Consider the following 25,616-nt stretch of genomic DNA (forward strand, 5'->3'; position numbering starts at 1 on the left):
AGGGTGCCCGTCTCTCTTGGCTTCGAAACCAAGAAGGTGGGAATCGCGCTGCGCATGGCTGGGGCTGGGATGTGGGCGGGTGGAAGGGGTGGAGACAAGGTTTATTGCCCACACACCAAAGGCACTTGCCTCGAGGCTTTGTAAGCCTTGTTGATATTTCTCTGGGAGATGACTTGCTCTGCCTTATGCACCACAGCTGATGGCAGGAGGAGTGCTCAGTTACTATATTTGGTACGGGGGCCCAATTTTTAGAAAGGTGTCTTTACTGGGATTTCATCGGAAACATCCTGGGACAAATTCATTCTTTGTGATGCCAGTGGATTTTTCTTCAGGATTGTTCTTCTTCCGTAGAACCTTCTTTTTTATGTATTATTTACTTCTTACTGAAATTTCACTCCTGCACTGCAGCCTCCAGCCAGACCAGACCAAGGTTTCACACATAGTTCTGCCAGTGCCCCCATTCCTCCCTGGAAGAAGGGAAGAACTTTAGCATGTTGTTATCTTTTTGTTGTCCGACTGTTCCCATTTAACTTCAGAGGCAGCCAGCTTGATGACCATTCAGAGATGCAGAGCCATGGGGAGTGTTTCTGAAAATCAGGCAGAACTCAGATCATTTTTTGTCCCACTAGCTTAGGCTTGAACTCAAACCCCTGTTGATTTCAGAGAATCAAATATGCTCCCAGATCAGTGACATACAGTGCTTTAAACCTGCAGATTATCTGCAATGTCAGTGCTAGGTTAAAGGCTAGTGTGTTCCTGTTACATTGGACCGTGCACTAAGAGAGTGGATGCTAAGCACACGTATGGGGACTGTGCCAAAGTAAATCCAGGGGATTGCTTCAGCTAGGAGCAAAGAGTGGGTGGATGGCAAATTCACTCTGTATTGTGTACCTTTGGTTATGCTCTGCAAAAACACAGCTGGGGCCAGGGCAGGATGAGGACATCCACCTTCCAATGAGGTTGTAACTAGAGGGCAAATACATCCAAGTCCTGTTCACTTTACTGCTGCCACCCAGGAAAAGGAAATACAAGGTTGCAGTGCCCGAGAAGAGTCTGGAGGAGATGGATGGTGGTGGCAGTGTAGAACTACCTTATGGCTGGAAGAAGGTGGCAGAAGACCAGACATCTGGCTGCGGGGGGGGGGGGGGGGGCACATAAAGTAGAGATCTGCTAAAATATGTGGGAATTTAAAGCATCTGGCTTTATTTGGAAAAGCCTTACAGTGGAGCTACAAGAGGAGCTGGCAGTGGGTGGCAGGAGCAGCCCTGGAAAAGGTCTGTACCCAGGAGGATCAGACAAGGCTGGGATGGATGGGTGGACAGAGGTAGTGATGCAGGGAATGGAGGTGAATTGAAAGTTTTTTACTCCAAGCTCTGATTAAATACTGGATGAGGGGAAGATCACTAATAATGCACAGAGAGAGTACTGAGGATGCTTTTTACAAGCTGAGGACAGTAGCTGGTGTGCAGCTTTGGCTCTCATCGGGTGCTACAGCCAGGATGCAGACCAGCCACAGCTGAGATGAGGTTTTTCTCCCAAGTCCCCTTCAGCCTAGGTTAGAGGTCACCCACCCCATATCTCCCCACAGTGCTTTGGCACCCCATGGCCTGGAATACCATCTGAATGTAGACATGGGTGGAGAACTGTGCTGTGCAGCCTTTAATCTGGTGTTGGTGGAAGCAAGTAAATATTAGCTAACGTCACTAGCCTGGAAGAGATACTATCTCCATGTACCAACTCCCCCACTCTTTGGACTTAGGAGCATCTGAGGTGGGTATTTAGGATTGCTCCAGCCCATCAGTAGAGGCAGTTCTCTCCTCCTGTGTGGATCTTGTCAGCTGTCTGTCCCAGCCCAAGCAATGGGAGCACCAGTGCTCCTTTTAGCCCTGACCCTATTCCCAGTTGCAGCTGCAGCAAGCCTGGAACCGTGAGATTATCTCCTTTTCATTTCGGGGGGCTTGGTGGAAGGGACTGTCATTGAAGGGTGGTACTGAGGTGCTGCAGTGTTTAGCATCACAGAGCTGAACGGTGGTGCCTCAGTCACTGAGTCTTCAGCTTCATTCCTGACAGCCTTGCTCTGTGTACTTGCAATTGGAGTATTGTACAATGGGCAGCTGTGTCCTGGCTGGTGGCAAGGTGGTGACAGACAGATATCAGGAGGTCTCTAGTTCCAAACTGGGCATGTTGTTTCTTTCTGGTATGGAAAGGGAGCCACGCCATAGCTCCTTCACTGCAGGCCTCCAGACATTTCTGACCCCTGGTCTACCTCTTCATGAAAGCAGCAGAGATGGATTCTGGCTTGTCCACCTCAGCCTCTGAATTGTTTTTGAACATCTCCTGCTCTCTTCTAGTCACTATATGGTGGTGTTCCCTGCTGTCATTCACCATTCCCGAGAGGAGAAGCTCTACATTCACCTCAGCTCCCTGACTGAGGCTGTCCACCTGGCCGTCACCTTGCAGGCAACCCAGAATCACACACTGGTGGAACAAGATGTGGAGAAGCCAGGCACTTTTCAGTGCATCACCTTCCAGGTGAGTGTAGCTGTGGCTGCTGATTTGGCAGTGGATGCTCTCACCTTCACTTCAGACAGGAGCCCAGCACTTCTCTGTGTACACTGTCCTTTGCCTTGCCATGGGTTGCAAGCAGGTTATGTGTATTTCCCCACCAGTGCCAGGCAAAATACAGCAGTGTCCTGGAGCCTAGCAAAGTAGGGAATCTTTCCTGTGTAAATAAAACCCTGTTCTTTTGATCTGTATCAGCCCATTTCATCCTACTTAAAGCCTGTTGGAAAACACTGACTTTCAGTTTACTCAGTGTTTAGTCCCTAAAAATGCTTCTATATCACAGTGCAAGTCAATGCATTGGGAATACATTCTTTTCATCCTCGCTTCCTCAGAAGCCTGCCCCTCCAGCTCCAAGAGGACCATTCTGCTCTAAAGCTGCATCTATATTGCAAGGTGTAGTTGCAGCTTGCATGGACATTGACCTTGCTTTAATTTACCTGTGGTGGGTGGTGATGGCGCTGAACCCACAATGAACTGAATTTCACTTAGGCAGTCTGCATATTTCTTGGGTGCCTTAAGTTACTGTCATTGCAACTTTGCTGCTCTACTTAGCTTAACTAGACACACTGAGGCTGGAGCATGAGTACAGGACCTTCAGTTGCATTTCTGGAGAGCCATGGAGATGTGTCTGGTGCTGAGGCTCTACAAGCTGCCCCTGTCTTCCTCAGCACCGTGCAAAGTCGCTGTGCCTATGCCCTGATTGTCCTGCAGATTCAGCAGAACTCAAGGAAGGGCTGTAGTCACTTCTGGGTCTTGCATCAACAAGACAATGATTAACTAAGTGTTTGGTGCCAGCCCTCAGGAGAGAGCAAGTCCTGGCTTTGGAAAACCAAGGAAGTCTGCTGTTAGCAAGAAGAACCTTTCTCCTGGTGAGCTGAGTCTTTCTGATACTGAGATGTCCTGGTTTTGCCTGATCAGTATCTCGTCTCCTGTTAGTGTCTTGGTCAGCTCCAGATCTGACTTCCCTGTAGTTTTTCTTGGTTTCATAAAAATCACATTTATGTGAAGAGGGAGAATAACATGTCAGTTGGTTCACTCTTAGGTTCATGAACAAGAGACAGGCAGTGACTGCTTCTTCCCCCTATAATGACAAGCAGGTTAGAGACAGAGTCATACAGTGGAATTTGGACTCTGAAGTTTGGGGATTTTTTAACAGTAAGATGATGTCTTACATCTAGGATAAGATGCAAAGTCTCTGACGAATTTGTTTTCCATTTCCTTGTATCAATCAACCTAGGTGCCAGAGTTCATTCCCAGAAAAAGAGATGATTCCACGTCACACGTAAGACACCTCTCTTGGCTGCCTCTCCTCTTACAAACCAGAGGGCTTCAGCCTCTCCTGTGTCTGAGCCATGTTAATGTTGGAGAGGCAGGGTGGGAAAGATAGTAAAGGGGAGAAAGAAATGTGGAAAGAGGCAAACATGACAACGAGAAAGGCAGAGAAAAGAGAATGAGGAAGCTGGGGAGCACAGAGAAGACTATGACTAGGGCAAGGAGAGAGCTAAATCAGAGGAGGGGAAGGGAGGAGAGGGAAGTTGGAGATTTTGGTATGACAGGTGACTCAAGCTATTTGTAGTCTCAGGCAGTTTGGTTTTTTTTTAACCTGACAGCCAGAGGTGGTGGTTTTTCTGCATGTCCTGATCCACAGTGGGGACAATGTGCTCTTTGAGGGTCGCAAGAAGGTTCTGGTGAAGCCCCAGAAGAATGTAATACTGGTAGAGACAGACAAGGGCTTATACAAACCTGGCGAAACAGGTAAGGCAAGAAGGTGGCATATGGAAATGGGGAGGGAAGGGTCAAGGTAGCAACCACATCTAGGGGGAAGATTTCACCAAGTGCAGCAAGCTACGCTTGTTGGGGGTGGAAGATAGCAGACCTCTATTATCAGATGTTTCCAGGAACAGCATGAGTCAGGGTGTTCCCCTCCGAGCTGTGCTGCACTAAATGCCCAGCCTGCTGCTCCTGGGTGTTGTTTTGGTGAAGTATCTCTAGTGAGACCTAAAAGGAAAGCCAGGACTCTTCAGGACACTGAAAAATCTCTTGGCTTCTTGAAGACTGTTCTTAATATTTCAGTAAAGCCTAGAGTGACAGTTCCGAGCTGTAGAAATAGAGAGTTTTTACAGTCTTTACAATATGAACGGATTGCAGACAGACCAACCCCACTGTTTAACACATCACTGTAATCTTCCCAGGTAAAGGCAGTGAGTTTCCACAGCCCGCAGCTGCATGTCAACCTCCCAGACAAAGTCCTCTGGGGTGGGAGGTGCTGGGGAGGGCTGTTCGGGGAAAGACCTGAATACCTCTGAGGTAAATAGAGAGACATGAATACTGGAGCACAGAAGAGGAGAAGCAGATTTGTGCAAGGACATGTTGCAGTCAGAATGCTTTACTATCCTTTTCTTTCTATCCCCAGTGAAATTTCGAATTGTGAATCTCGATGAGGACCTTAAAGTCATTAAAAATGAGGTGAGTGTCACCTTGTGCTTTTCTAGAAGTAGGAGCCTCAGCATGAGACACATTGAGAGGCTCATGAAAAAGACATCTCCCTTCATGCCTGTTAAACCATAAGAACAAATGATCTTTGAAGGGAAACCACTCACCCACTGGTCCCTTGGAGAAAAGCTGCAGTGTAAGCTAGCACAGAGGGAAGAGGAGACCTAGTGTGGAGTCTGGATGGGGCAGAACTTTCTGGTCAGGGGCCCACATCAGGCAGTGTTATTAGTACTGGGTCACATGGATGCTGTTTTGCTCTGTACAAAACTGAGCTTGTGTTTCTCTTGTTTTTACAGTATTCCCAGATATGGCTGCAGGTAAGTGACAAAGAACTAACCAAAGGGTGTCTCTTCTACTGTGTCCTTTCACTCCTGGACAGAGTTGTTCCACAAACGTAACCTCATAAGGTTATGGTTATGGTTCAGGTTCAGCTCAAGTCTTTTCTACCTAGTCAGCCTGGGTCCTTCATTCAAACCAGCACCTCTGTGATGCACATAGCCGGACTAGAGGCAGCGCAGTAACGAACCTTTGCCCAACACCTTGTCTGCACAGAGCACAAAGCACAAGGCTAAGCACTCACTAGATGCAGCACAGCTGCTTCTCCTTCGCACAGTATTATGGTGTTACCACTTCCCAGTAGCTTTACTGTTCTTGAGAGCCTTTGCAATTCAAAAGTTCAGTAGAAGGATACTGGAGGGATGAGAAGGAATCTCACCTGGTGATCTGGCATCCTCTCTACTGGGGCAAGGGTAAGCCCTCGTAGTGCTTTCTTGTACCCGAGTATGGCTGGACCTGCCAGGTATCCATGCTCCCAGTGTGACTTGGTGCCTCTGCATGTCCTTTCCCAAATAGGATCCTGAATATAACCGTATTGCTGAGTGGTTGAATGTAAAGTCAAGACATGGCATTGTGGATCTATCTTTCCCCCTGGCCTCTGAAGCACCCCTTGGGAGCTATACCATCTCAGTGCAACAAGACATGGCTCAAAAAACCTTCAGTGTTGATAAATTTGGTGAGACTTGGACAACAGATGTGAGGGAAAAGCAGCGTGGGTAGCTGGAGAAGAAAGCAGGGCGATGCAGCCATGTTCGTCAGACCTTTTGCCATGGGAGAACAGCAGACTGGGGACAGGGACAGATGGGTCTGTGCACACACCTCATGCTGGGCTGGAGGTTCTGCAGCTGCGCAGGGTACAAAGGAGAGGCCGTGGTCTGACACCTTGTTCTAGCTGTGGCTGGACCCTGTGATGAGCACTTTCTGCTGCTCATTGTCACCCTTTTCTAAGCTAGGCTTACTATCCACTCCAGTCAGCTGCTATAATAGGAAGCTGCATCGTGTCTTAGTCCCATTCAGTTACAGTGATGTAGGTAAGGACAAAACCCTGTGCCATTTAAAATGTTTATGCTTGACTGAGCTGGAGTAGAAAGCAGTCCCATGTGCAATTGTAGCAGCAAATAGAGGGTTGTGTGGCTGAAGGGAGTAACCCCTGTTGCAGCATGGTGATGAATGACTGGGGACATTACTGTCTTTTCCCCCATCCAGACTGCAGCTATTACAGAACTTACAGTCAGTGTCCATACTCATTATTGCTTTTCTTCCTCCACCCTTATCTTCCTCTCTTCTATGCAGTACTGAAAAAATTTGAAATAGAGATTGAGCACCCTCCATTTATCGCTTCAGCAGATGAGGAATTTCAGCTGAAGGTCTGTGGCAAGTGAGTACATGATACCATTGTGATCTCTGGCCTTTGACTCCACAATCACCTCCAGATTGCCCATAGCCGAGAAGTGGCCTGCCAGTATGATGTTGTTGCATTACCCTGTGGTTGCAGGAGCCAGATCACTCTCTGGAACGGGCTCCTTCTTGCACCTGGTCATTTACTGTGAGGCTGAGGGACACTAAGGATGCTGGGTATACTGGGTGGAGAGGGATGTAAACTGATCTTAAGGGACGAGTTGAAGTTCCTGATCAAACAAGGTACAAAGCTCTCCCAGGCTCCACTTCCCCCCAGTGAGGGTGGGGGGTGACCTGGATCAGAATTTCTGCTGAAGCGGCCAGTCTTCAGGTGAATGTTTCTCTCCTTTGACACAGGTATACCTATGGGAAGCCCGTTCAAGGGAAAATAGGTATTACTTTTATCACATTATCCCAGTTCTTGGAAGACAATTTCTCAAATTCTACTGGGATGAGGAAGCAAAACAGCTGGGTAGGTGAACAAATAGGAGAGTGGAACATATAACCTGCTGGAAATGTATGTCTGTCCCCTTAACCTGCCTCGATGCACCTCTGATATGCACCAACCTGTTTAGTCTGGTGTCTTCCCAATTGCTAGACCCAATCAGACCGTTGATTCCTCTTCCCGTGACCCTATCGCTTGAATTACTGCTCTAGCTGCCCATGTCTGACTCAGTGTTTCGGGAGAAGGTGTAAGCTCTCTGTAAGTAATGATGCCTGGGGCCTTTCCCAAGGGTCTGTATCATATTGTATGCAATCAGATCACTGGTCTATTCAGTCCTGTGACAGCTCCCACCGATAAACTGGCTATCAGAACACCAGATGGTCTGTGGCTTAATACCCTGTTTCTTGCTGTATCCATGCACTTAATGGATCATCTTAAGCTTGCTAGTGTCCTGTCTGAGATTAAGTCCAGTGCTAGTTACACTTTCTGCACATTTGTGTTTATTATCCATTTGTGGTTAAGCTCCACACTTGGTTTTTCCCATGGCTTTCAGAGGCAGCTCTTTCAGCCTGAAAATGACAAGAAAATATTTCTAAATGTCAGACCAGCCAGCAACAAGCCAAAATATAAAAACCCAGCTGGATCTCTGCATCTTTTAAAATGCACCCAGTAGCAAAATATCTCCAGCTGGAATGCTGTACAGCCTTAGCTGTGCAAAACACCAACTGAATGCCAGCTCCCTCTCAGATGGCATGTAAGAGGCCCTGCAAGGTTCGGTGGAGAACTTAACAGGCACGACTAGAAACACTTTGTCCCCCTCCCCTCTCTGGCAGACTGGCTGTACCCAGTCTCTGCCTTAATGCTTGGCAAAGCTCTTGCAATCTGGGACTGGCTGGATGCCCTTGTTTAACACGGCCACGTCACAGAGATGGTCATGACTGGAAAGCCACACAGTCAGGATTTATTCATCAGGGCCATACAGTTTCAGGGAGGAGGTTGCCTTTAGCTCAGGTAAAGACACTCATTCTCTTTCAGCTGCAGGATCTTGGCTTAATCCAGCCTCCTGGGTTTGTGACATAATTGACCCTTGTGTGATTTGCCTGAAGCACTTTTTTCTGCCACTTTTTTGGTGACTATTTAATCCAAGCATGTTGATTTTCTTCTCTGGCTATGGTATCCCTGATGGGTTTTGGCAGTTATAGGTTTTTGAGCTTCCATCTGTTCCGCAAGTATTTGGAAACACTTCTTTAGGATTGCCCAGCATCTATGTAACAGTTCATCTTCCTCCATGCTCTTCCTCTCTGTTCATATCTCTCTTTCTGCAGGCAAACAAGAATGGCTGCACTACTTTTACAGTGAAGACAGAGACTCTGGAATTAAAGAAATCTGACAGCTACATAATTGTGGTAGGAGAAATGGTGGAAGATGGAACAGGTACTGGAAAATATGCGAAGCGTTCTTTTCCTTGCAGGCAACTCCTTTGGTTTTGGCCTTTCTGTGACAGTTGAATTCCTTTTGAAAAAGTAACTTGCGGGTTCCCAAGTCTTCTGGCATGATGATAGTCTCTATTCTAGTACCTCTTCCATCTATCATTACCAGATTTCCTAATCTTCTCCACCCCTCATCTCCACTAGCATGTATATAACATTTTAGTGATTGCCTGGACACCAAGGTGTTCCTCAGCCAGATGCAAAGCTCTGGCTAGCCATGGAAAAGTCTGCAATAAGTCCTTGCAGTCCTTGCTAATTGTAGTGCGCCATCCTGACAGATAGTCCCTACCCACAGTCTCTTGTCCTCTCTTTTCCTAAGCCTGAGGCAAGGCTGCTTATGCACACTCCTGTTGTGAGGAATGCCATTCTGCTCCCTTTTAGCCTGACACAATATTGACTATAAGGAGGTAGGTTTTCAGTATCAGTGTTAATGTGCACCTAGCTCTGGCAACTGGAAGTGTCCATTGTTTGAACTGTCACACTGTGGGTGAGGTCCTTCAGGCCACTTTCAGGCATCTGCAGTGTAGCTGTCTATAACTAAACAGTCCTCTACTTTCTCCTTATCTTCAATAAAGAGAAAAAAAGTACTTATAGGGTACAATGCATCATGTCATGAAGCAGAGGGCCCAGAAAGGTTGACAGAATCATATCCTAGAAGAATGTATTTTGCCTCCTAAATTTAGAGGTTATAGATGTTGTAGGTAGTGTTGAAGCATCTTCTTGTCTTCTGCTTCCCTAAGAGCACTGCCAGAGTTTAATAGATTTCTCATCTCTCCACGCAGGAGCAAAGACTATACAAACAGCTAAACTTCCTATTGCAACAAGAATGAAGTCTATAGAATTTATCAACCTCCATTCATTCTACAAACGTGGACTACCATACACAGGAAAGGTAACACCCAGGGATCCCTTCTCTGCTGAGAATACATCATAGATCTAATCTTCTGTTGGTAGAAAGTAACAATCTCCAGGAAACCAAGTGCTGGTACCCAGCAACTATGAGCAAAACCTCCTGTAGAAGCAATTTCTTCTCCCCATCCTAACCTAGTATATTCCCTGGACAGGAATTCTGGGGCCAGCTGGAGTCTCTGGAGGCTTCCCCAGGAGTAGCTCCTGAAACTGGTCTGTGCAATAAAAGGCATATGGGATGGGGGTGGCATTGGCAGGGAAATAACATTCCTTTCGGACAAATGCTCATGGTAACTTGGCAGAAATCACTAAAGCCTTGTATATCAGTTCACTGGCAGTCATTTGTAACTCAGGTCCCCTGGGTGATGCTAGGACTGCTCTCCCATTGGGGCTAGAAACACTTTCACCCGGGCCAGTACTAACCCCAGTGTGAAGGAAGGCAAGGAACAGCAAAAGTTAAGTTGCAGGAGACAAGACTGTTTCTGATCATCAAAGGTCCTGCAGCATTGTCCAAGAAAAAGCCCAGGATCTGAGGAAACCACCTTTTCCCCCCAAAATAGGTGTCTCATTTGGCTGCACTACCGTTTATTTCTAATCCTGAAAGCTACACATCATTGGTTTTGTGTATTTATTTTTATTTGTATCCTTCCAACCTGTCTAAAAGCTGGAAGGGCTGAGGAAGCCCAGTGATAGAAACAATATTAACCACTGGCAGTGCCTTGGAGTGTGACACAATGGGGTTTTATCTTCCTCCCCTTCTCTGCAGATGTTCTGCCACAGTGACAATTCTCCCCTCAGAAATGAAACGGTCTACCTAAGAGTTGACATCAATGATGAGGAGACACATCTATCGTTCCTCACAGATGAGAACGGGGAAGCTCACTTCTCACTGGATACCACCAGCTGGAACAGCACACTGGTTTCTCTGAAGGTGAGCATCAGCCACAGAAAAAGGAGGATAAAGAGGAAGGTAGGCTGAGGAAAGGGCTAGAAAGTGGAAGAAATTTGAGGTTTTGGAGCACAGCCCTCTGGTTTCTGATCTCATTTGACTATATCTGTAGAAGCATCTTTAATTTCTCTCCAGTGCCATCTCCTGAGGGAAGCCAGAGGCTGTGCTGCAACAGTTCAGCCAAATGGTCACCAAAGGTGCTCTGCTGTCCTGAGCTGGAGCGTGATCCTAATCTTTTATATCCCCCTCACCTTCCTTTGACTCCACTGAAAACATCTCTTAATCTGAATACTTCCTCGGAGGAAATCTCCCCTTTCTCCACACTGGGACATGTTGGAGGTGGCTCAGCAGAACTGGCAGTTGACACCCGTCTCTGTTGAACTCCACTTCTTGTGGCTGCTCTGGCCCTATAGCTTGTCCAGGCTCAGCTGGGCCCGTAGATGCGCTTGACCTCCCTTTCAACACCAGACCTTGAAGTACTTGGTTTCTTCCCCTCACAACTTCTTATCCTACACCTGGAGCTCGTTGTTACCAGCCTGGCAGCACACCCATCTTCCCATTCCCTGCATTCCTGCAGCCGATGTGGGATTCATGCCCAAGCAGTACAATCTCCTATTGCCATCCATTTCTCAGAGACTGGAACTATTGTTCCAGATGTTTTTCCCTGAGATCCCAGTCTATCCAGGGTGAGGTTCCCTAATTTTGTTGGGCAGGATTTGGTGATCAGAGGTTCTGAAATCTAGGAGGTAGGTTTCTGTCCTCAGGGAGCCGGGGGACAGGCTCCTTGTTCCTAGGCCCACAGCTATTGTCCACAGAGCCCTAAATTATCTGCAGAGAAGTAGAACTTCACTGTACAAAAGCTGTTTTGGTGCCTGTTGTGCTTCAGGCCATCTGACCAGAAACATAAACTGAAAACAGCGGTGCTGTGCTGGGGTTAAAGTCTGGTGTGGGGTGTGTCCCCATGGAAAGATAAAGGAGGAAAAATGAGATTGTGGGCAAATCTCCTAGACTTAGATTTTTGCTAAAACTTCATAAGAGAAAGTCTCATAAGAAACTTTAAAATGACATTTAAACAAGAGTATTTTAAGCATACAGATGTGTGCTCAGGTAATAACTTAGTGTTTTCAGCAGGTATACAAGCTCCCTTGTATCACTTGATACTGATTACCAACTCATGTTTTTGTGCTCTGAAGGGTACCTACAGCCTTGGAAATGACAATGAGCAAGATTCTTCAGAAAGTTACACAGAAGTTGAGGATAGCTTCCACTGGCTGAAACCTTTCTACTCTGAGAGCAACAGCTTCCTTGAGATCAAGGCCAGGGATGATGAGATACCCTGTGATCAACAGCAGGAATTACAAGTGGATTATATCCTTGACCGGAATAAACTCAGCTCTGAAGCAGATCACATTGATTTCTACTACTTGGTAAGCAGAGAAGACAGCTGAGTCTCAGGGCAAGATTATGCTTCCTGGCATTCTACCCTTTTCACACAGCACATAGATACTCACAGGAAAGGGTAAGCTACTCCCAGGCCAGTATTAGTCAGTTTGTAAGTTCTGTTCTGCCCAAACCTCCTCCTGTTTTCCAGTTCCTGGACCTGCTCCTAGCCCCCAGCTGCTTTGCTTTGTTCGGAGTGCCTGGACCTAAGCTTCGGTGATAGATGCCTGCCATTCACCCTACTTTTTATTATGTTTACATGGGTGGTAATGGAGGGCTAGCCTGGTTTCTGCCCAGCAAGTATGCCCCAGACTTCCATCTGTGTCTGGGGCAATCTGTCTGTGAACTAGGAGGCAATCTCTGGGGCAGCTGACCTCCCCGGGCCTGTATATTTACAGGAAAAAGCTTCAAATTGCACAGGGCCTTGATGTACTCCAGAGGTATGTAATCATTTTTTGATGAAGTCACTTTCAAGAAAGTGAGTCCAAAACAAGAATGTGACTACAGCCTAGCTGAGAGGTTATGGGTATCTTGGTTACTGCGCTGGGCTCATTTGTATGGTCAAAAAGTAAGGTATCCTAGTAATGTGAAGATCAGAGTTCACTGGGGCTTAAGAGCAGCTGCTCTTAGCTTCAGATGTATATCTGGCTTTGCAAGCGGCCATGTCTTCTCATTGCCTAACCAACAGCATCTGAGTTCCTTCCCAGCTATGCTATTGCCATCTCTGCTGCAGAGGTCATGTTCTGCCAGAGGAGCTTCTGTGACAACATCTGTCAGATGTCCTTCTCTCTTCTCTTGTTCTTTTCCCACTCTCCTCATGCTGTCAGAATTCAGGCCCTTGAATGGCTCTTCTCTTTGCTCTTCAGGTGATAGCAAAAGGCAAGATCCTTTTCAGTGGAGAGAAGCAGGTGCCAATTATCCAGCATGAGAGTGAGTAGAAATGCATGAAGTTCAGGGCCTCATAACACACCCCAGAAAACTGTGACCACTCTCCTGTGACAATCTCTGCAAGTGTTCTTATTCACAGGTGGGAGCTATTGAACTGAGTTCTTAGTGGTGGTCCACCTCATTAGACCAACACAATCTCATATCAGTTCAGTGTCCTTCTAGGTGACTGTCCTTCTCCTGCCTTGTCTGATTGATCTAATATCCAACGTTATGACTTTGCTACTAGCTTGTAGCTTTGGAGAAGATACAAAATTTGAGTAGCTTGCCTGTTTATCTAAGGTGCAGTAGGGAAGAGGAATATTTTTGCCAAACTTGAGCCAAAGAGGTGGCCAGTATCCTGGGTTTATTGTTAATCTGTGACAGTGTCTGTGTGGGATGTTCTTATCTGCAGGTAGAAATTATTAAATTCCCTCTTTTGATTCTTATTGTGTGTCCTACCCCAATGAGCTAATTCAAATGAATGCTTTCCCTCTCTTCCTTGCTGCTATCTTGTGCAGATCTGCAGGGCTCCTTCTCATTGACGCTGACTATTGGCAATGACTTCCTGCCTGACATCAAGCTTCTACTGTATGCAGTCTTCTTGGATGGAGAGGTGGTAGCTGACATGGAAGACTTTCAAGTAGAAAAGTGCTTTAGACACAAGGTGAGTAGAAACACAAGGAGTGCGAAAGCATCATTGATGTGCTCTGGCCTGCTGTGATTCCTGGTCCTCAGGCCAAGTGGTATAAGCTGGATACATGCCAAACCAGATGCCCAGCATTTTTGGCTGGGAAACAAAAGAGGTAACCTCCTTCTTCCCTGAATTCCTAGTCCTGCCCTCCCCAACACTGACTGGCAAGCCTTTCCCCAGGAGTAAACCAGGCCCTCTTGAACTCTGTTTTCTCTCCCCATTCCCCTTGCTTGGGAACACACTGTCCCCCATGTTCTCCCTAACACAGAAGAGACGCCTGCCTGCTTAGCTGCCTGTGGTAGCTCTGGATCAGAGGGTGGTGGCTGTGCGGTGGTAGGGGAATTCTGGCTGGGCTGTATGCGCTGCAGCCCCTGTAACCTTCCCAATGGGTTTCCAGCAGGGCCTGTCTCAGCATCTCAGCCCCCTTCCCCACCTTATTGTCTGTCTTTCCATTTGCTGCCCAGACGTCTAAGGGTCACAGGGTCCCACTCTCCAACGCTAAGCCCCCTGACCCTGTCCTGTTTTGCAGGTGGCACTGGACTTCTCACCCAAGGAGGAAGTCCCGGGATCGAAAGTCAGTCTGGACCTCAGGGCTGCTCCAGGGTCCTTGTGCTCTATCCAAGCTGTTGACAAGAGTGTCCTTCTGAAGGAGAACAACACCCTAACAGCAGACACAGTGAGTGCAGCCTGCCGTGACCAACCCCTTGCTATCTGCCTGCCTTCTGTCTCCAGGCACTGGCAGGAGGAAGCCCATAGTCCGTCCCAGGACATGGCTGCAGTGTTAGGTGGCTGCCCTGCCGTTCCCCCTCCTCGGCCTCTTCGGAGCAGTAATGTGGCAGTCACGTTCCTTGTGCACTAGCCCTGCACCGTGGGCCTCTACCTGAAGAGTGGTGGATGCTGCACGGTGCCAGAGGGGTAGGCAGGGAGAGCAGCTTCAAAGAGATGCTGGTGCTTTCTGCTTGGAGGGCAAGTGCTTAGCAGCTTTCCTCACATCCACCTGTCTCTCTGCTCTTCCATCTTCCACCAGGCAGTGAGGCTAAATGTCTGAAATGGAATTTTGCCCCAGTAGGGTCCTCCTGCTCCTCTGCCCCAAATGTTGCTGAATTACAACCATATGACAGATCAGGCTGAGCACCTGAGCAGTTCTTTAGAGAACAGTGGCTAGGGGACAGCATCCAGCGCACCCAGTGGCTGGTGAAAAGTGGTCAGGATTTTGTCAGCACCCAGGTACATTCTGGGAATATAGAAGGGTTGAAGAAACTCACCTCAAAGCAGCTGTGTGTTTCAGAGGAATGAATTTAAGACTTAGAACAAAAATACTGCAAGAATTGAAAATCCTGACATAATTCCACAATGTACACCAATGTACACATGTATATGCCTCATGCAAAGTTGTAAATTAAGTTATAGCAGGTCAGACTGTTACAAAGAAGCCTCACCAAATCCAGGGGGACTTGCTGTACCTGTAGATAGGATCCACAGTGTGATCTGGTGTTCCATTTTATAGGAATGCTGTTCTAGTGCAGAGCACTTGCATCATCTACTAACAGGTATATAAAGTAGTAACATTAAATACGGAAGTCAGATGTGCCAATGCCTTGTGCTCAAACCGAATCATGCATTTTTATCCTAACCTTGCACCCTAGAGTTAAAAGGCTTGAACTGTCAGAGGTGAAAGTCTGCAGACTAAAAGCTACTTGCCTACATCCAGTCCTTGGGCTTCATGTCCTTTAATATAAGCTGGGCCAAAGCCAACTTCCTCAACTGTAAATCTTTACAAAGTATAATAGAAGGCTATGATCCAAATATTTGACCCACACACATGCTTGTTGGCCAGTTCCTTATGAAGGCCTCTGTTTTTCCATTGCAGCTGTATGAGAAGGTCTTTGATGACAGCTTTACAACTGGAGGACGAGGGTACCCTTATCACTTGGAAGACTTTGAGGCGTACCCTTGTCTGCCCCAGCAGCCCAGTCTCAGCAAAAAGACTTGGATGGGAGCACCGTGGTACCAAAATGATGCTGATGTCTTTAATCTGTTTAAGGTGAGTGTCTACACTTCCACTAAACTTTTCCTGAGCCAGTGGTTGCCAGTATGCCATCCTGAATGCCTACAAGAATTTACTCTTAGCAAACTTTGGCTGCCCTGACTTTCATTGCTACAAGTAATCTGTGCCTTGTTCTTTGGTGTAGCCACACTCATTTGGGGACTATGGGGAAAGGTGAAACTTATAAGTAAGCATAGTGCAAACCATCTGATTAGAGCAAGACAGTGTGAAAATTAACAAACTTAGTTTAGGCTACCACACCTACAAAGAGGGAGTGGCAAGAATATGCCAATAAGACCTGAGCACCTCACCATATTTTGACCAATCACTAGTTGCCTCTTATTTTATTTACAAACTTCTTTACTCTGTGTTTCATTGAGTCTCTTCTTACTTCTCCTCAAAGCAGTTTTAATAAAAAGAAGGCCTTCACAAATTGGCTTTATAGCTAACTATCAAGGCAAATGGCAAAATAAGCTAGTCCACTAACAGGCACAATAGCTCGAAAAAGATTATGTTTGCTAACTGAAACCCAAGAGCGCGGCTTCTGACAGAATGCTGTTTAAAGAAATATATGCAAGTAAAAGGACCTCAGAATAGGAGAAGATGGTAACAACACACTGAAAACAACCTTAAATGGAGTCTGAGTTGCTTAGGCTTCTCAGACTGACAGAATTCTACCTTACAAATACAGACCTTGATTCCCCACAAAGGCATGGTACTGTGCTGTCTTCTAGGTGCTTACTCCTAGACTATGTTGGGTGACAGTTAAAGGAGATCCCACCGTACCTCCTTTATTAGTGATCCTGTAACAGATGACTGTCCTGTAACATATGACTAAGTCCACAGGCATGTACAGCCTCTGAAGAAAGCGTGAGGACCCATAATGTCCATGAAAGGTTTTGGCACTTCAGGAAAGTAGAGGAGTTCTCAGTGACTTGCAGACCATTAAATCAAAGCAAGGATTGCTCACAGGATCAAATGAGTTCTTCTGGTGTGGCGATGTCTTCTCAGTCCATGCACATAAGCGTGTATTCTCTCCAATATTGTCACCTTGTGAAGCACAGGCCCTGAGAGTCTGAGTCATTCAGACAAAAGCAGAATCCATAGTAAGTTGTGACCAAGTTCCCCATCAGTTTTCTAAGCCAGGACTGGCACTAACTTGTGTGAGAACAGTTGTCTGTGAACAGCCAGTCAGATCTTTCCATTCTAAAATTGTGCAGAGATTAAAAGCTTAGAATTTTTGCTCTTAAGTTTTTTCATGGCATATATGGCGTTTGACTCTGGCTTATTGTTAGGGTCAGGCATATGAAAGACAGATCTAGTTGAAATTTACTTTTATGAGAAGTAATAATTGGCCCCAGTATTTCTCAGAAGCTAGTTTCCATGCCTCATGCACTGCCCAGAGTTTAAGCCTGTAAGTTTATGCATATGTGTACAAACAAGCAGCATTTTAAAGTGTTTCAGCTACCACCAGCCCCCTTATGATACCTGCTATCATGAGATACTTTCAACATTCCTTGTTCCCTTTTATTTATCATTGATTTACTCTCTTCAATCTTTTCCCAGAAATTGCACATGAAAATATTAACCAATACTAGAATCAAGAAACCAGTTTCCTGTATGATACCAGGCTTTGAGAAAAAGATGTATTCTGGAAAAGACAATGTTGTTGGTAAGGAACAGACAAGTCCATCTTCTTGGTTGAAGGGGCTCCTCCCTCCCAGTTCTAGTGCAGATGCCTGACTTCCATCCTGCTGTGTTTCTTGTTTGTGTATGAGAGGAACAAAGCTTGTGTCCAGTTCAATGAACCTGATTAACAAATCACAGATAAAAGCTCAAATCTCTGTGCTTTATTGGCTGTCCCTGTGTTCTGCACTTTTCACAGAAAATGTAAGCTCTCCACCAGCACTTTCACAGATTATGTAAAAGACTGTGACTCCATTTGAGCATGCTGTCTGCCCCTGGATCCAGACCAAACTTGCTGGATCTGTCAGACTAAGCCTCAGGCTAAACTCATCTGACTCTGTCTCCCTAAAGCTATGTTCCCCAAAGATACACACACACTGTGTCAGATTCTCACTGAAACACTAACCCTGTCCACTCTTGTTCTGTGTCACAAACCATTTACGATTTGTGTTAGATTGCACGTGAATGAAGAACTAATTTCACCTGTAGCTACATCTGCTGTTTTCTGACGTATCGTTTGCTTTCCAGCAGACAATCAGGTTGGCCACAGTGATTCTGCACCTCGCTCTGATGACAAGAAGACGCCAAAACCACGGACACTTTTCCCAGAGACGTGGATTTGGGATTTGGTCTCTGTTGGGTTGGTAACAGCCTCTACCTGCCCTCCCCAGAGACACCCCTGGAGACTTCCGACTACTTCTGAGCAAGTTCTCCTCTTTCTCTTCCTGCTATAGGGACAACGGTCAAGTGTCTCTCCAAGTTGCTGTACCTGACACCATCACAGAATGGAATGCCAACGCCTTCTGTGTTGCCGATATTGGCTTTGGGTTCTCACCTCTGACTACTCTTAGGGTCTTCCAGCCTTTCTTTGTGGATCTGTCACTGCCATACTCTGTGATCCAAGGAGAGACTTTCAGCCTAAAAGCCACTGTCTTTAACTACCTCAAGGACTGTATCCAGGTGAGTATTCCCCCAATTACATGGCCTCTGTCAGAGCAAAAACTTGAGCCCAAAGGCAAGCTACGATCTTCTCAGGAGCCCTAGATACCGGCATCTGAGCCACAAAGCACAGCCTCACACTTCATGACCCATGGTATTTGCTCCTTTGTGCACTGCCTGTTCCTAACACGACGCCAATGTGTGCTTGTACACCCCACCACACTCAGGTGCGCACCACCCTCACGGAGACTCCAGAACTAAAGGTGGACGCCTGTCCAGGCTGTCAGTTCACCAGCTGCCTCTGCGCCAACGAAGCAAAAACCTTCGTGTGGAACGTGACAGCCGCCAGGCTGGGTGAGGTTAAGCAGAGGGATGTGTGGCAGCTAGCGGGAAGAGGGGTGGAATTTGCCTGTGTCTGCATGTCTGGTCCCGATGCCATGCTGGTATATACAGCTGTCTGCTGCAAGTGCTCAGCAATGTGCCCCTGTGCTCCCTGCAGGCAAAGTGAATGTCACTGTGAGCAGCCTGGCAGAAGATTCACACGATCTGTGTGATAACAGGATCGCTGTGACACCTTTGCAAGGAGAGAGAGACACAGTGATAAAACCTCTGCTTGTGAAGGTTAGTCACACCTCAGGGTGGAGAACACCTGGGGACAGTGGATCATCCCCTGAGGCAGTTAGCAAGATGCTAAGAGGAAGTTTAGCCCCTTCTTCTTGGAAGCAGACAGGCCTGCTGAGGCACGGAGACTTCCTTTCCTGCCTTCCCTATCTGAACTACTCTTTCTCCATCTGCAGCCAGGAGGTGTCTTACAAGAGAAGACCCAAAACGCCTTTCTCTGTGCTGCAGGTATGGGACAAAAATCCCTGACTGCTATTGATCACAAGAGCACGATGGAAGGGACAGGGCTACTGCAAATACCCAGAGGTGGGGGGAATTTGTCAGAGAGCAAGCGCTGGTGGCACCATCCCTGCCTGGGAGAACAAGCACTATAGTTTGTCTATGTCTGTCTTCTACCTGGCAAAGTTTCCTGTGCTGAGGCATTTGTTTGCAAGTCTCAGCTGCTGTGACTCACTGTCACACTGAGCTTCACCTGGGTCTCCTTGGGATGTTATACTTGCCTATGATACTTCTTCCACGGGATAAATTTCTGGGTTCTGCCTTCCTCAGATAACACCGTCTCTGAAGAGTTCTCCCTAACTCTGCCTGCAGAAGTGCTGGAGGGATCTGGCCGAGCCACTTTCTCTGTGATTGGTGAGAGAGGCTTTCCCTGCTCTTGGGTCCCCGGTGGGAAGAGCTTGCACAACGCTTTGGCCTTAATGATGCATCGACCCAATTCCTCCTGAGATAAACTGTAGGGGGTGTGATGTTGGCCTCAGGAATGTGGATGAAGTAATCTTTCTTGATATGTATTCCTCTCATAAGGAATGATCCTGGGTGATCCCCAAGTGGCTGTAGGAGAAGACACAAAACGGGGTATTTCCTTTGATGTCTGTCACTGCCATCCACCTCTACCTAAGTGAACCAAACCCATCCTTGCAGATTTTCACCTAGTTTGCCTCTGTAATTCTTTTCCCTCCTTGATACCCATTCAGGAATGACCTTTCTTCAGACTCCCTCAACCTTTGCATTCCTTCCCTCCTCCCAGAACCATGATGTCTTCCCTTTCTGTGCTGGCCTAATCTGGGAGAAATCTTAATCATCTCCATTCAGTGAGGGGCTGGCTCTTTTCCAGGATCCCAGTAGAGTTTAGAGAAGTCAGCAGTCCCTTTGTTTCATACTGCTAAAAGTGTGTGCTTTTGCTTTCTCCTGCCCCTTCACCTCAAACTTAAGGGGACATCATGGGCCCAGCACTTCAAAATTTAGACCGGCTGCTAGAGATGCCCTTTGGCTGCGGTGAACAGAACATGGTTCAGTTTGCACCAAACATCTTCATACTCCAGTACTTGAATAAGACTAAACAACTGGACCCAGAAATTGAAGATAAAGCACTGAAATTCCTGAGAACAGGTAATGTTGTCCTTCTTCGTTCTGCTGCAAAACAAAGGTGCTATAAATGAAGAGCGTGGGGCGCTGGTCTGGTGGGCAGGCGCAGGGCAGGAGTGGGAGCACTGCGAGAGCTGTGACAAAGGAAGGTATCACAGAGAATAAGGGAAATGTCTCATGGAAGGAAAAGCATGTTCCTGAAGAAGCGGGACTTCTGCCTCTGCCTGTTATTGAGGTACTAAGCCTGCTTTTTTGAGAAGAGTGTGGGTAATTAATGATTTCCATCGTTACGTGATTCCTGTGGTTTGTTCCCTTGGAAGTCCGAGGCAGATGGAAGTCCCTTGTGGAAACAGGGTATCAGCTGCTATTTACTGGAATAAAGAGTGGCTTTTGAGGATAGATAGGAGTCTGGTAGCTTAGTGTTTCCCCATGTTTTAGGACACATAAGGTAGGGGCATGTCCGCTCTGTCCAGTATAATCTGAATTTAATATGGTGTCAGTGTCTGTGTCTCATTTTGCAATACGCCTCGCATTTCAACCTGCCAGTCTCCTTATCCTGCTACAACAGATAGGATTTTACTCCCTTTCCTTCCCCCTTTCTCTCTTGTACTGTGAGTTGGGACAGCTATCTGGGAGAGGGGGGCCTACCCAAGAGAATGGCAGCAGCAGAGAGGCAAGGTGGAGGGTAAACAGTGGGGCTGTGTGAAGGGTGGAGGAAGAGCAAACGGATACGGATGGTCTTCTGCCCTCAGAACTTAAAGGCATGGCCTTGTTGCTTTCTGTACGTCCCACAAAAAGTGCTTTCTTGAGTCCCAACAGGGCTAGCATCAGTGCTGACAAACAAACAGGGTTTCATATTGGTCCCCTCTAGGAAAAGCCTTCCTCCTCAGTCCTACAGCTCTTTTTATTCACAGCAAGGTGCCCATGAGGGTTCCCTGGGGCACGGGGAGACATGAGGTGGCTGAGCACGTCACCATTCTGCAAACCAGCGGGGCAGATAGATATCCACGGTGCTTGCACATAACAGCTCTAGTAACGTAGAGCAGCCGCACGGGGCACTTCAGTGATGCTGTGCAACTGCTTCTTGTCATGCTGATGTGTGGGATGCATGGGGAATTGTGGGGTGGTAGGTTTGCCTCAGTGTCTCTGACTGTAGGACCTGGTGAAGTCTCTTGCTGTGGAGACTTCTTCCCACAGCAGGGATACAGTTTGAGATGCTCCAGGCTCTCACACCGAGAGTCATGTCCTGGCACCCGCCTTCATAGGTTACCAGCGTCAACTGCTCTACAAACATGATGATGGCTCCTACAGCGCCTTTGGGAAAGCTGACAACCAGGGCAACACATGGTGAGTGACCAGAGCTGGTACTGTCATCCCAAACCTATTGTCCTTGCTGGCTCAGCTCCTGGCTGTGACACGGGATTCCTTCGTGCTCTGCTCACAGGCTGACAGCTTTTGTAGCCAGGTCCTTTGGACAAGCCAGCTCTCACATTTACATCAATAAGGATCAGGTGCACAGCGCTCTGCTCTGGCTGCAGAAGCACCAGCTGCCCAGCGGCTGCTTCCAGAGTGCGGGGAAGCTCTTCAACAACGACTTGAAGGTATGGCTGCCAGACATGGGAGTGGGAGCGGGACGCATAAAATGTGGGGCACAGGGTTGCTTCCCCAGGCTCTTCCACTCTGCACAGTAGCACAAAGCAATGTCCCCATGGCCCAGCACAGCCAAGGCAGCTTCCCAGAGCAGAATGAAAAAGCGTGGCCTAAAACAGCAGGCATCTCTTCTATGTGAGGTTTTAATGTCAGCTGGGCTTTCTTCATTTTCACTCTAGCCAAAAGGCACCATGGCTAATTGTGCCAAGGCACTTCAAGGGCACAGGGAGAAATATTTTTATATTTTAGTGCTTGTCTAGAATACCCTGTCTGGATTCTCCCTCTTCTCATGCCCTATGATGCACAATACTCTCCAGATAGGCCTGACTATGTGCTCTAATATGGGATTATCTGGAGACAGAGTTGTCTCTCCACCGCCCCAAAAGTATGACTTCTCCTGGAGCCTGTCATCCCAAAAATTATCCTTGCGGTGTAGCTGGAAATGCACCAAACTCTTGGTGAACATGCCCTAGTGTTCAGGTACCGAACAGTGTGCATGCAGGATGGCAATACTTGGGTTCATTGCCTTGGTAAAGGTAGGAATAATCCAGACTGGTCAGATTACAAAGTCACCCATATTAAATACAAGGCAGGTTTATGAAAGAAAACAGTCTGCTATTTTAGTAAAGCAAAGGGTTACACTTTTTTTCTTAAAATCTGGATGCAGTACAAAATAAAACTAGAGTGTATATGCAGACTGTTCATCCTTGTCTGACTTTCATTAATTTCTCAGTTTAGGTTTTCTATTTGAACAGAACTTTTTGGAATAGACTTTTCCCCAGCCCCCCTTACGCTTCAAAGTTTCTGCTATTCAGTGTGAACGATGTTACTCAGCATCTCAGCCCAAATTCTCCCCCTCATTTTAGATGTAGTCTTGTCTCATATCTGAGGATGCAAGCAGAACTTCCCAAGAATCAATGTTCTTTGACGGGAGAAGAGGCTCCTGCGAGCCTGTTTACCCATATTAACATGTAGCTTCTCACAGTCAGCTGAATTGTATGTAAACTTGCATTGCTTCTTGTATGCAAACCTGCATCACAAAAACTTTGTTCAAGTGTCCAGTTGTAGCATATTTAATGAAATAAATAGCTTAATGGTTTGCCTCATGCCTTCTATGAGAAGGCACCCCTAGGCTGTATGAACAATATGGCTTTGAGACTGCTCTCAGCACCAGACTTTCATGATATTCAATAAGTGAGCCTGGAGTGCTTTCCTTCAGTCTTCACATGTCCAGGAATGCCCAGAGGCACACTACTGTACTCTCTTGGATACACCATCCATAGGCAGTTTCAGTGGCTATACAATGACAGGCAAGCAATGGTTGTTTTTGTCCCTTTCTGATGTTTGGCTGTGACTTGCAGGGTAGTGTGGACGATACAATCTCGTTAACAGCTTATATCACTGCTGCCCTCATGGAGCTCCATCTGGAGAAGAATGTAAGTCGCATCTGAACTCCTTGCAGGGCTTGGGAACATGCTAGACCCTTCATTCCTCCCCAGGTCTGTGGTTTCAGGGAGTACCCAGTCTGAGCTGGTGAAAGGTTCTGTCACTTCCCACCTTTGTACACAATAAGCTCAATAGGAAATTTTTAACTTGATAAGGAGTTCTTAATATAAATGGCCTGATTTGCAGCAAAGCAGAGCATCTGCCGTTCCCAGCTGATCTCAGGGGAAACAATTGTCTCTGAAAATGGCTCAGGGCTTGCAGGGAGAGGCAATAGTTTTCATTAAACTGACCAATATAGCTAAAGGAGAAAAAAAAGACCACCTTTCAGGTATGCAACACCCCCCCCCGCCCTCTCCTTCAGACCTGAAATAAAAGCAGTGACCTTCAAGCCAAGTGTAGACTGTTCTAGCCATGATGGGCTGATATTCCAGCCTTACTGGTACAGTTCTGAAAACAATGTCATACCCCCTTGGGAGCCGAGACCCACAGCATGCAGGCCTGACGCTTCTGAGCCAGCATGCTGCTAGACACTTCTGACAGCCAGATTCTCCAGTGTATTAACAATCCCCCGTCCCAGTGATATGTCCAGGCACATCTTTGTTTTCAACGCACAGTGAGTGATGCTTTGTCCACTCTACTTGACATTCCATAGCCCTGAGAGAGAGGCTAGCACTGAAATACATCCCCAGTAGCTGGGATGCTTGAGGGTTGGGGATAGATTTTCAAAACAGAAGTGTTCAGAGGAAATTCACTGGGTTTGGATTCCTTTCTCAGGACACCATGCTGGATAATGCCTTACATTGCCTCAAGAATGTAACACTTGATAAGACAAGCCTTTATGTTAAGGCCTTGATGGCTTATGTCTTCACACTGAGCAAGGACATGGAGATGAGAAAGCAGCTCCTGGATATGCTAGATAAGGAAACTGGTACGTTGTTGCTGTATAGAAGATTTTGGGTTCTAGAGATAATGACTGTGTTTAAGGCCTGATATCTGTAGGATTTAATTGCAGTGGGTTTTGTGTCAGAAAATGGTAATTTATTGAAGCTGTGAAAGTCTCTAGTTTTCTCAGACCCAGGAGACAATACATAATCAAAAGCAGCAGATATGTTCCATGCTTAATTTGTGTGGTCAAAGCACTCGAGTTGTGGTGCTCCTGTCATTCTTCTGCAATTCACATGTAGTACAAGAGATCTTGCAGAGGAAACTTGTTTCACCATGTTTATTCAGCTGCTGGTCAGGGCATTTACTTGCAGAATTCAAACCTTTTGACTGCTTCCCCACTGCTGCTCTACTCAGCTCAAGGCCCTTGGGTGGATGCATCTTTATTGCTGTGCTGTTGAGCTTGGTTCTTCCTATTGTCTCTTTAACACGGAAAAAAATTGACTTCTATCCTGAATATGGATGCCAGGTGGGGGTTTCAAAGCACCTAAGCCTATGGTTAAACAGTTGGTAACAGTATAACCTGATTTGGCTTAAGTTCTTCCCCACAGCTGTTCCTCTGGCAGTATGGTGAACTACATTGAGGACTGAAAAATGCACAGAAGAAAAAAGGGAGAGGGTTTTTTAGCCTGACCAGCTACTAGTGCAGCTCCCTGCATAGCCACTCAAGCTGCCCAGCTGGCTTCACAGGGTGGCTAGCGGGCAAACTAGAAGGAGTAGAACTGCACACACTGAGTGCAATACTTTTTCAGAGCTGCCTCTGAGAAAGTACATATGGAACAAGTGACTGGAGCACATCCTTACTGATGTCCAGTCAGTCTGATGCTTCTAACTTACCAAGCGCTTTAGAAAATGTCCCCTTAAGGCCCTAGGGCGTGGAGCACTACAAACTGCCTATGGGTCAAGTGATAGTTTTCTTTGGCTCTTACTTCCACTGATAATAGTTAGCAATGACTTGGTAAGAGCAATGGAGTTGTGAGGGAAAGGTGTTGTCCTACATGTTTAAATGTGTCTGTGTTCTGCCCACTGACTCTGAGGATGTGACTGCAGTCACCATCTGTAGGTCACCTATAGCTGCATCACCAAGACACCTTCTACCACTTCATGAAAATATTGTTCTGGTTATGTCACCTTGGAAGCAACAAATCACAAATCCCTCAGGCAAAAACCTTCGATTGTGATAAACACAATGAAGTAATACCAGTCCATAGAGTCCCTGAGCTAAATTCTAAAGTCTTTATGCTGCTTTTATGCAAACAAGTGATTTTGTGATTCTT

General features: G+C 46.7%; 1 protein-coding gene across 1 annotated transcript in view; it reads left to right on the plus strand.

The window, feature by feature from the left end:
- The first annotated feature begins 1,859 nt into the window (after window positions 1-1,859).
- LOC142042087 (alpha-2-macroglobulin-like protein 1) overlaps window positions 1,860-25,616 on the plus strand; it is a 30,600-nt gene continuing 6,843 nt past the window's right edge. The window contains exons 1-29 of the mRNA XM_075051598.1: window positions 1,860-1,927; window positions 2,352-2,532; window positions 3,803-3,847; window positions 4,176-4,320; window positions 4,979-5,031; window positions 5,355-5,375; window positions 5,911-6,070; window positions 6,688-6,772; window positions 7,150-7,264; window positions 8,563-8,671; window positions 9,510-9,619; window positions 10,403-10,567; window positions 11,779-12,012; window positions 12,892-12,955; window positions 13,471-13,616; window positions 14,173-14,319; window positions 15,514-15,687; window positions 17,257-17,362; window positions 17,905-18,016; window positions 18,111-18,336; window positions 18,543-18,669; window positions 18,815-18,936; window positions 19,113-19,164; window positions 19,486-19,569; window positions 20,149-20,325; window positions 21,567-21,648; window positions 21,746-21,902; window positions 23,313-23,387; window positions 24,172-24,325. Of these exons, the coding sequence (XP_074907699.1) occupies window positions 1,860-1,927; window positions 2,352-2,532; window positions 3,803-3,847; window positions 4,176-4,320; window positions 4,979-5,031; window positions 5,355-5,375; window positions 5,911-6,070; window positions 6,688-6,772; window positions 7,150-7,264; window positions 8,563-8,671; window positions 9,510-9,619; window positions 10,403-10,567; window positions 11,779-12,012; window positions 12,892-12,955; window positions 13,471-13,616; window positions 14,173-14,319; window positions 15,514-15,687; window positions 17,257-17,362; window positions 17,905-18,016; window positions 18,111-18,336; window positions 18,543-18,669; window positions 18,815-18,936; window positions 19,113-19,164; window positions 19,486-19,569; window positions 20,149-20,325; window positions 21,567-21,648; window positions 21,746-21,902; window positions 23,313-23,387; window positions 24,172-24,325 (3,496 nt within the window). The remainder of the gene's footprint in view (window positions 1,928-2,351; window positions 2,533-3,802; window positions 3,848-4,175; window positions 4,321-4,978; window positions 5,032-5,354; window positions 5,376-5,910; window positions 6,071-6,687; window positions 6,773-7,149; window positions 7,265-8,562; window positions 8,672-9,509; window positions 9,620-10,402; window positions 10,568-11,778; window positions 12,013-12,891; window positions 12,956-13,470; window positions 13,617-14,172; window positions 14,320-15,513; window positions 15,688-17,256; window positions 17,363-17,904; window positions 18,017-18,110; window positions 18,337-18,542; window positions 18,670-18,814; window positions 18,937-19,112; window positions 19,165-19,485; window positions 19,570-20,148; window positions 20,326-21,566; window positions 21,649-21,745; window positions 21,903-23,312; window positions 23,388-24,171; window positions 24,326-25,616) is intronic.

Source organism: Buteo buteo, chromosome 19 (assembly GCF_964188355.1).
Source record: "Buteo buteo chromosome 19, bButBut1.hap1.1, whole genome shotgun sequence".
Classification (NCBI taxonomy): Eukaryota; Metazoa; Chordata; class Aves; order Accipitriformes; family Accipitridae; genus Buteo; species Buteo buteo.